The sequence below is a fragment of the Orbicella franksi genome, chromosome 13 (assembly GCF_964199315.1).
Source record: "Orbicella franksi chromosome 13, jaOrbFran1.1, whole genome shotgun sequence".
Lineage (NCBI taxonomy): Eukaryota > Metazoa > Cnidaria > Anthozoa > Scleractinia > Merulinidae > Orbicella > Orbicella franksi.
In genome coordinates, this window is record NC_138157.1 from 16,353,428 (window position 1) to 16,363,520 (window position 10,093).

At 40.3% G+C, this 10,093-nt stretch overlaps 2 protein-coding genes across 3 annotated transcripts in view; one reads left to right on the top strand and one right to left on the bottom strand.

The window, feature by feature from the left end:
- Positions 1 to 3: 3 nt before the first annotated feature.
- LOC145465362 (GPI alpha-1,4-mannosyltransferase I, catalytic subunit-like) lies at positions 4 to 4,519 on the bottom strand. The gene is made up of 4 exons (XM_081449139.1): positions 3,708 to 4,519; positions 2,512 to 2,770; positions 1,528 to 1,629; positions 4 to 537 (listed from the first exon to the last, which is right to left on the bottom strand). Exons 1-4 carry the CDS (start codon positions 4,517 to 4,519, stop codon positions 376 to 378), a joined length of 1,335 nt encoding a protein of 444 aa, XP_081305265.1. The 3' UTR covers positions 4 to 375.
- Positions 4,474 to 10,093, top strand: part of LOC145465361 (uncharacterized) — a 6,371-nt gene continuing 751 nt past the window's right edge. The window contains exons 1-3 of one of the 2 annotated variants that reach the window (XM_081449138.1): positions 4,474 to 4,564; positions 6,903 to 6,963; positions 7,933 to 10,093. The exon at positions 7,933 to 10,093 is cut by the window's right edge and continues 751 nt beyond it. In XM_081449138.1, the coding sequence (XP_081305264.1) occupies positions 4,499 to 4,564; positions 6,903 to 6,963; positions 7,933 to 10,093 (2,288 nt within the window). In that variant the 5' untranslated portion in view covers positions 4,474 to 4,498. The remainder of the gene's footprint in view (positions 4,565 to 6,902; positions 6,964 to 7,932) is intronic. The other variant, XM_081449137.1, reaches the window with a different exon arrangement.

Here is a 10,093-nt window from a genome sequence, read left to right on the forward strand (position 1 = left end):
CTGTGCATTACCGACTCCAGATTTTCTCTCTTTTGAGAATCTCCCGGTGAAGACGTAGATTAAGGCTATAACGACTCTTGGAAACTGCCAAAGATTGAGTTCTCTGATTGGTCCATTCTATATGTTTGAGACAAACTGGTGTTTTACTGGCGTTAGGCCGCGGCTTTCGGAGGGAAAAGTTTTCAGTTACGGATGGTACAAAAAAAATGCGGAGTTCAAGTGCAAAGATAAGCTGTTGTAACAGCAAACTACTTCGAGAGTAAACAATTTCCTTAGCAAACTGCTTCCGGAGCAAACTACTTCCGGGACAAAATACTTCCGGAGCAGACATTACCACAAACAATATAAGAGAAAGTAAACTTGTAATCCTTTATTTTATTCTGCTTTGTTCATCAACGGTTTCCTCTGGTAATGCCGAACAAGCTGATTTAAAATCACTATGTTGACAATGAAGAAAACAACACCAGCAGCCCAAACAAATACAAATGTGTTCATTCCTTCAAACTCCAGATAATATGCAGTGGTGAGCCACAAAGCCTAAATGAAAAAAGAAAACAAAATCAACTGCTGAAGAGTCTTGAAAGGAACGCTTACTGTGATGCTAGACAAGGTTTACCATAAATCCTCAGCCGAACGATCACAACATTTCAACCCAACATTGTTGGGCACAACATGTTGCTTGTGTTTGGCCACTCTGTTGTGACTTGTTGGCAACATGTTGGGTGTTGTTGGCTCAAGTTTGAAAATGGTCAAATTTTTCAAGCAACATTTGTGGATGTTGCATGATGTTGTAGTCATTTGGCCAGGTTCGTGCAACAATTCGTGCAACAACGTGAATTAGTTTTTAATTCTTAGCAGGACCCCGTTGATAACAGTACTTTGTGCTGAAGGGTTATCCTGAGGAAATATTCGATGATGATGACGACGATGATGATGATGATGATGATTATTATTATTATTAACAATTCGTGCAACAATGCTTCACCAGGAATGCACACTAGTTCGATTTGCAACACCCAACTTGTTGTAGCATGTCGCAACACGTCGCAACAGGGTTGCCAAACGTGCGCAACATGTTGCACCCAACAATATAAGCATACGTTACATTGAAATGTTGCGATCGTTTAGCCGTGGCTTAAAACCTGTTACACCAAGAGGGTTAGAAATATCTCTGAAATGCTAAATTTATCACAGATCTAATGAGATGAGATGAGATGAAACTGAGTCACTGATTAAAGTAATCTGGACGATTTATAGTGCACCCCAAAAACACGTACGTTAAAGGCATTTGCCTCACAACAAACACTGCACTAGGTCAACTTTGTACCTGAAGGTACTTACATAGTTACTCTGTTCTCTTTTTTAAAGCTTCTAATGAGGAATAAAAACAGTTGAGGGCGTGTTACTAACAGCGGTCGCTCAACATCTCTCACAGTATTCTATTCCTTTTCTTCCAGTCTCTTAACTCTCAAGCTTTAATTTGGAATTTTCTTGTGTTCAAAATTTCCTTCAATACAAACATCTTACCTGGCTAGTAAACCAGGATGCAGTCAGAACAATGACTTTCTTCAGTGATATGTTTACAGAATCCACAATTAGAGGTAGAAGACACAAATACCACAAGAAATACTAAAAAAGGGAGACAAAATAATATAAATGGGTGTTATGATCTTGAAATGTTACAAACACCACCCGATGTAGCATTTGCATACGCGTCTTGAAACAACAAACTCATAGACGCATTTTATTTTGGTGTGTAATAGACTCTTGCAATATTTATGATGCACAAATTTGAAGTTTTGCATGATCAGATGAATCTTCTCTTTGTTGGTAAGGGCATGCCTTCTTGTCTAGCGATCATACATTGTATTAAGTTTAGGGTGAGCTGAAGTGAATGTTGGCTTCTTACTGAAACAACTGGTGGGAGCTGAAGTATTTCCAGTCCTTGGGCCTTTCACTTTTCTTCAAAAAAGGTGCACGTGGGTGGGGGAGGCGGGGAAAGGGCTTGAGTGAAGCTAGGCTTTTTTGCTAAAAGGTATGGTGTGAGCTGAAACCTTTTCAGTCCTTAGGCCTTATGCTTTTCTTCAAAAAGGGCAGGTGAAAGAGGGGGTGGGGGGGGGGGGGGAGCCTGCTTTACTGGCACTGTATTGACATACCGTGATGGTCCAGAAAATATCCATACTCCCCCCAACAGAAGGAAATGGAATTTCCTGGGGGGTGGGGGGGGGGGGGGTTCTCTAAGACCAACACATTTAAAGAAATATATCAAGCTTAATTGAAATTTCCACAGGGGTCATGGTGGTGGGGGGGAGGGGTCTTGGAAAAACCCCTTCTGTGGGGGAGGTATGGATATTTTCTGGAACTAAACATTGTCAAATGAGAAAATGATGAGATTCAACATGATGCAAAATCAAATTCTCAGATGTAACATTAAAATGAATTTATGACAACCAATAAGCATAGTTAACATTTTTAGCTTGAGACTGAAAGGAATTAAATTTGTACCATTACCTGTGATGTGCAGACTTTGTTAAAGGTGACAAAGGCAAATGTTTGTACAAAGCAGCAAAAGGGAAGGTCACGATAGTACACCGTACCAAATGTGACTGTCAGAATAAGTTGAGGAACGAAAGAAGCCAGACCAAGGACTGACGCCCATCTAGAGCCTTCCACCAAGTACATCATGTAGAAATACACTGAAAAATTATGCTTCACATCTCGCCTTGTCACGTGATATAGGTAAGTGTGCTCAAGGAATTCAAAACCATATCTGTACAAAATACAGAGAAAAATAGAAAAAAAAACTGTCAAGGGTGTTTAAATTTATAGATATTTATTGGAACAGAAAAAGGCAGAACAGCAAAAGGCAGAGGTAAACAAAAATAATTGTTATGCACTTGCCCCATAGTCAACAGAGGGCATTCATTCATGTCATATAGTTTTTTATACACCTGATCCATAACAAGTCACAAAAGGGTTGACTCTCCATGACGGTTCGCCGGGTCACCCATTTGGTGACCCGTTATGAACTGGCTGTACGGGAGAACCCTCAGGGTGTAAAGCTGTAACATTTACCCTTTTCTTTCCAGAGGGAACCTGAACCAGCTACCTTGCTTTCACTACCAAACAACAGACAAACTATTAATAAAAACATACACCTTTTGATTGATTTTTTTAAACATTTTTTTCTGTGCAAGTTTCAGAGGGTTTCTCCATTTTTTCTCAGTCAAATTGAGCTGAGAAGTGATAACAATGACCCTGTAATTGCCACAAATGAGTCATGAAGTGACAAGTGATTGACCACCACAACAAGTTTTTCATTTCAGTAGAAAAAAGAAAGTAAATGCCTGAGTCCAGGGTAGATGCTTTTGTTCTTCAATACACTTTGTGAAATATCATGATATGAAATTTCAACTTTTTGGGGGTTTTAAGCTTTGATGAGCTGATAAGCCATGCTGTTGCAATAATTATGTAGCCTAGATGTGTAGAAGGAAATACTGGGGAGACAGGGAGGGAGAGTGGGCATGGAAGCAGGGGGTGGGAGGTGGAAGGAGGGGGGTAGAAGGAGGGGGTGGAAGGAGGGGGGGGGGTTTCACCTCCCTTATCCCTCCCTTATTTACACCTTGCAATGCAGGCTACAGAATATATAGAGGTGCAATGTAGAAAGGGGGACTTGTGCTCTGCAGTTTCTGTTCATTTACATGTACCTTGCATATAGCAGTCCAGTCAACCCTAAAAAAGTCACTGCTGCAATTACGGCAAACTTAACCCTTTGTGGATGTAAGATGAACTTAAAAGCTCGATGAATGTAGCCAGTTTCCGTATGATAATATTCAGTTACGCCTACATCTGGCTTCTTGGAGTTATAAGCATAATCACCCACCAGCAGAACAAGTGGTAAGCCATAAATAATGGGAAAGATTTTAAAATGTACAGACAAGGCGAAGAAAATAGCAGACACCGAGACGTGTTTGACGAGAGCGAAATAAATACTTGCGAGGACCAACACTGCCATGATGGATTCTGCATTTCCACGAGTAGAGACTGTCAAGGGAAGCGGGTTAAACAGCCATAACCATGAAGTCAGAACAGCAATTCGATCAGAACGTCCTTGCACACCAGCGATCTTATACAATAAATATCCGGCAATCACATCGAAGATTACAAACAGTACTTTTCCAAAACACATGTGCAGTGTGATGTTCGGTGTTAGGAGAATAGATAACAGTGGTGTATAGCGATAGGTCGGTCTCAAGTATGGCGAGTTACCTTCCACGACATGACGAGCTGCGTCCGTGAAGACGTGATAATCGATGTCTGTGTACTTAACCACCATGTTTTTATCTTGCCATTCTCCATACGCAATCAGGCAAATTCGAAACAAGAAGGCGGCAAAACAAGTGAATCCGATGCTGCTGCAGACCTTCTTTGCGTCCGCCATGTTTGTGCTGTGTAACCGAGCCTGCATCCCATGGTCCATTTCAAGAGCCAAGTCAAGATGGCGGCTTTCGGCGCTCATTTCGCTGCGGCTTTTCAAGCTGATCTGGAGGCCATATTTTCTAAGGTACTGATCGTTGACTAAAGGATTATGAACGTTTAGCTCTTAAAATACTTTTTACACATTATTTTATTGTACGTTTTGTCATTTTTGTTTATTTAAGCTTACTTTAAAAAGTCTTACCTTAACCTCACAAGCTTACTAAATCATTGTAACTACTGTACTAACTAAAAGCTAATGATAACTCTGTAAATCAGCTTTAACCCTAATACTAACCCCGAAAAGAACCCTATCTCTGAAAACTGTATGCTAAGCTAGCGCTAACCGCTAAGTTAAAAGCAAATTTCTGTTTGCAGTCTAGACTGCACAAGGCCTACTCGGTCAGTGTAAAACGCAGACTACAGACTGCAGACTGCATACCGTTGGTTAAATGGAGAGTGAGGGTAAACTGCAGGCTGCATACCAGTGGTAAAATGTAGATTTGTTATACCGGGGGTATAACCAATTGTACATACATTTTTACTTTGTTATTTTGTTTTCTTGGCGCAACTGTAAACTAGCTGGTGCGTCCTGTAGACTCTGCTTATCAAGTCTATTGAATGCACTGTTACCTTAGCTAAGTGTGTTGTCTAAGTTAGATAAACTATGTCTATGTCTGTTTCTATGTCTAGACTGCAGACTACAGACTTTTTAGTCAACATTGTGTTATTTTCATTTTCGAGTACTGACCATAAACAGGATTATTCAAGCTAATTGCAGAGAAAGTCTGCACTCCAGTTGGCCTGAATATCACTTTGGCTAGCCTGAATGTCACTCAGGTTAGCCTAATTAATGCTCCTGTTAGCTTGTTTATGGTTAGCTCTCAATGATGGAAATGGTAACATAATTCAGTTAAAAAAGTCTACAGTCTGCAGTCTGCATTTTACTCTAAGTCTGAAGGTCTGCATTTTACTTTCAATCTGCATTTTACCCCCAGCCTGCAGTCTGTGTGTTACCCTCAGTCCGCATTTTAACCCCAGTCTGTAGTCTGCAGCCTGCCTTTTACACTGACGGCTGCTGACTGGAATTAGGTCTTAGCTTATTGATTAGCTCAATGGTTAGCTTTAGCAAATTGGGTTTAGTGTTATGGTTAGAGCTAATTTGTAGGTTTAAGGCTAGTTTTTAGTCAGTATTTGGTCAAGGTTAGGGTTAGTCTGCAGTCTACAGGCTGCGGTCTGCAGTCTGCATTGCACACTGACCAACAATGTAATACAATGCCGTAACACAACTACCAAACTCGAGTGATTGGTGTAAGACATCATGGAAGCATCATTGACTACTATGGTATCTAAGAATTATCATGTAACTACATTTTTGAGTTCCATCGTCAATCTTTGTCAGAGTAAGAACATTTCGGCTGAACGTTGCATAATCAAATGCAGTTTAATACCATTTTTGTTAGTCTACTTATTGAATCTTGATTTTATCCGTAAGATACCCTTACTTGCATAAGTATATTCATAAGATTCATCACAATGTTATTGCATCTTCCCAGTACAATGGCAGAAAATGAAGTTATCAAATGAACATTTAACCTCTGGTGTTTTAATGTTATGTATGACTTTGAACAGTCTAGTGTATATTAAATGGTGGCAAGGAGGTACAGTATGAATTTTATGTTTGAGTGGCAAAAACGATATCTCATGAGTGAGCGTAGTGAATGAGTGAGATGTTGTTTGTGCCACAAGGACATAAAAGTCATATCTTTGAGCCAACATGTAATGTTCTTTTTGTTATATGGACAAAATCTACCGAAGTGAATCAAAAGCAAACTGTAGTTCTGTGGCTAGAATTGAATATCCTGAATATCTCTCCTTTCGTTTTCTTTGAAGAAAATGCTTGTATAGTTTTAAGTCATGTGGACTTTCTTTCTTTATTTTGGCATTTTTGGCATTTTCATGTTCCTTAGTGAACAATTTTATGTCGACTTTAGTGAATTTAACTTCCTTATCACTCGCCATCTTTCAACAAACTTTGCATTTGGCAAAGTTTGGCAGGTTTGCAATGCAGTAGCATGAAATGACATCATATATATACTTACTAGCGAGGATATGGAAAATATGCCACTATGGCCCTGGGTGTAAATTCCTATGAAATATACGGGTGGTGTATTTTAACGTAAAACACTCATACATGTACCTATATAATAAGAATAAATATTGTGTGCATCCATTTCAGTATCAACGCAACTATTTGAAAGACACGAACAAGTAGCACAATTTATTTTTTTTGCTGTATAAAGTTTCATGTCAGGCTAGACTCATGTTACAGTATGTGGACAGTAGATATGTTGTATTTGTTGTGGTTTTCTGGAACCACTCATTGACTATTTTTGTATTGATCATCTTTTTGTCTCTGTTCTCAGTACACAGAGCCACTAGAAGGAGATACAAATGAGATTTACTTGAGTGAGTTTTGTGATGAAGGTAATGGAGCTCAGTAGAAAATTAAAATTATTACTCGGGCTTCCATAAAATACAAGCTGTTCTTCTTCTTTATCATAGCATTTGGTTGCCAAATGTGGGGTCATCAACTTGAATAGTAAATATCTAAGGGGTACTCTTGTGTTAAGATATTCTGATTCTTTTATTTGCCTTTTTTTGTCTTTATTAAGCTTACTGTAACATGCAATTTGATATTGTGGATTGCTCTTAGAGCATCTAGCTTCTTGAAATTTTGAAGTCATTTTTTCAAAACGTGATAGGCACTTCATTCACATAATCATGTTGTTAACAGGCTTAACTTGTTTTGCTTGTTTTACAATGGTCAAAATTTTGATTCGTAAAGTGAAAGCACCCCCCATAATGGGAAGATTGAATCTCAGAATGTGTTTTTTATTTCACTGTAACACAAAAAAATTGTTTCAAAAATTATAGTGATGTTGTAACAGGCTACAGCAGTTATCAATGGGTGAAAAGTGTTTTCATTATAATTATGTCTTGGCTAAGGTGTATTACCTAGTACTGGTATGTCTAATGGGTGGTGTTCTCAAAACTCTTGATCCATGCTTAGCATATACAGTAGAATTCTGATTTTTCAAACCTCCAAGGGAAACGAAAATTGGTTCGAAAAATTTGATAGTTTGAGAAATCGAGGGTAAAATGACAGTGTTTGACTGAGGAGAGGGAAACGACTTTTGGTTCGAGTTATTGGGAGGTTCGAAAAAGTGAGGGTTTGAGAAATCAGGATTCCACTGTACAATAAACTCAATTATGAAGTAATGGATGCTCTCTCACAGTGCCTCTCTGAACTCAGGTGTGTAAATGGGTATTGGTGAATTTATTGCAGGGAGTTAACCTACCCAGGATAAGTGCTAGCAGTATAGGTCCCTTGGCATGAAGCAACTTGACCACATTGGAAGTGTTTTACTATTTATTTGTATCTTTCTTTAACAGATGATTCCAGTAGCAGTGATACTGATGCTGTCAATATTGAAGAGGATGGTGAAAAGAGCAGTGATGATGATGACAACGACAAGGAGGATGGTGACGATGATGACGGGCAGGATTCTGATGCAAGTGGGCCCATCTCAAGGTACCTGGAGGACCTGCCAGGTGGGTGCTTTGTAACTGGGAAAGGAGAAGGTTTCAATTCAGGCTCCTTGAAAAATGACACTTACTTATTGAGTGAGCATAAACACTGGAGTGAAGACCTGGAGGTGAGTGATTCAGAAACAGAAGCCCCTGTATCAGATAATGAAGTGCTAACAAAGAAATTTCAAGAACAAAGTATTAATTCCTCACAATCGAAACGTTGTGATTCCAAGATAGGTATCTGCAATACAACGTTCGTTATTGACAAGTCTAAAGCCTGGTCTTCCACGAGTCATCCAGAATTGTCTCATATTTACAAGAAACCAGTGTCTGTTGTGCATCCGCTCACTTCATCAGGGGTGAAACAGTCAGCAAAGACTACTCTCTCTAAAGAAGATCCTGTGAACAGTGTTGAGACCAGTGGCAAGTTAGATCTTGTCCAAGCTGTCTTGTGTTCCCGAAACAAGATTGCTCTTGCCTTGGCTGAAATCGTTGAAGGCAAACAGCCTTCGGTTGTCTCTGATGATTCGACATGCCACACTGATGGAGAGTCTGAGGTGACGTCCAGTGGTGAGGAATCTAGCTCAACTTACCCAAGAAGTTTAGAATCCTACTGTCGTTTACGAGAGACAGGCGTAGGAAAGAACGAGAAGTGTGACCTGATGGGCAAGGAACAGACCAAGGCTTCCGTGATTAGGGGACCTAACAATGCGTTGGCTAGCCAGGAAAGTCAGGTTCTTGATTTGAAGACTCGTCACCCATTGTGCTTCATTGCAGACAAGCAACATCATTTCGTAAGACGTCGGTCGCTGAAAATAGCTTCGTCTTCTCTTGATCTCGAAGCAAAGTCTTCCCCACGCTCTGTCAAACTCGAAAATGGTAACTTTGACATGCCAAGAGTAAACTCTTCACCCGGTAAGAGGAGAAGTGCAATTTTGTGCAAGATTGGTGGACCTATGAAATGCAATGGGAAAGGTTCATATCTTGAGAGGCGCTCAGCAAACTCATCGATCATGTCCCCTAGTTCCAAAGCCCTTGGCGTACCGTTAGGTCACCAAAGAAGTGCAACCGTGTGCAACTTGGAAGGACCTGTGACATGCAATGGGCAAGGAAAATATCTTGAGAGGTGCTCAGAAGACTCACTGATTATGTGCCCTGGTTCCAAAACCCTTGGCACACCATCAGCTTGCCAAAGAAGTGCAACTTTGTGCAACTTGGGAGGACCTGTGCCATGCAATGGGCAAGGAAAATGTCTTGAGAGGTGCCCAGAAAACTCACCAATTATGTCACCCGGTTCCAAAGCCCTTGACACACCATCAGGTCACCAGACTACTCCTCTGGTTCCACGCTCAGTATCCCCTGCACTTCAATCCAGCTCTTCCAACTCCAAGAGGAGGAGATCATCACAGGTGTTAAGAGTTTTTAAAGATACAGCAGCCATCGACTCGTGGCCTTCTGGGGAAAAGAAAGCAAAACACCACAAAGAAACCCGCGGTACATCCTTTGAAAAAGGCGGTAATTTGCTAAAGGCTTGTCGCTCCACGGCAAAGCTCACTTCAAGCACTTCCTCTCCAGATGGGCTAGCTAGGGTGAATTATTCAAAGCGATCACTATTTTTAAGTAATGTTGCTCCTGACTTTGCTTCTTCGTATCAGAAATCAATCGGCGAAGATGAATGCAAAGAGAAGCGGGAATCGAGTCTCTCTGCCGTGAAGAACAGGAGAGATCAAAAGCTTTCCTGTTCAAAGACCTACAGTGACCTTGTCAATGCACAGTCTAGAGGAAAGTTTCTTTCTTCATCAAAAGCTTTGCGGATGAATTTATGTGATAATCGTGGTTACGTGTTTGATACACAAGAGGAAGGTGATTCGTTAAATGATAAAAATGAAACAGCTGAGGAACAAACTATTGATAAGTTGAACTGTGGGCGGAATCTGTCGGTTAATAATCTTTTAAGAGCGCGTGCTGACAAGGAACAGTTATCTGCTGCTGATCAAGCAGGCGTTCAATCAAAAGAAAGAGT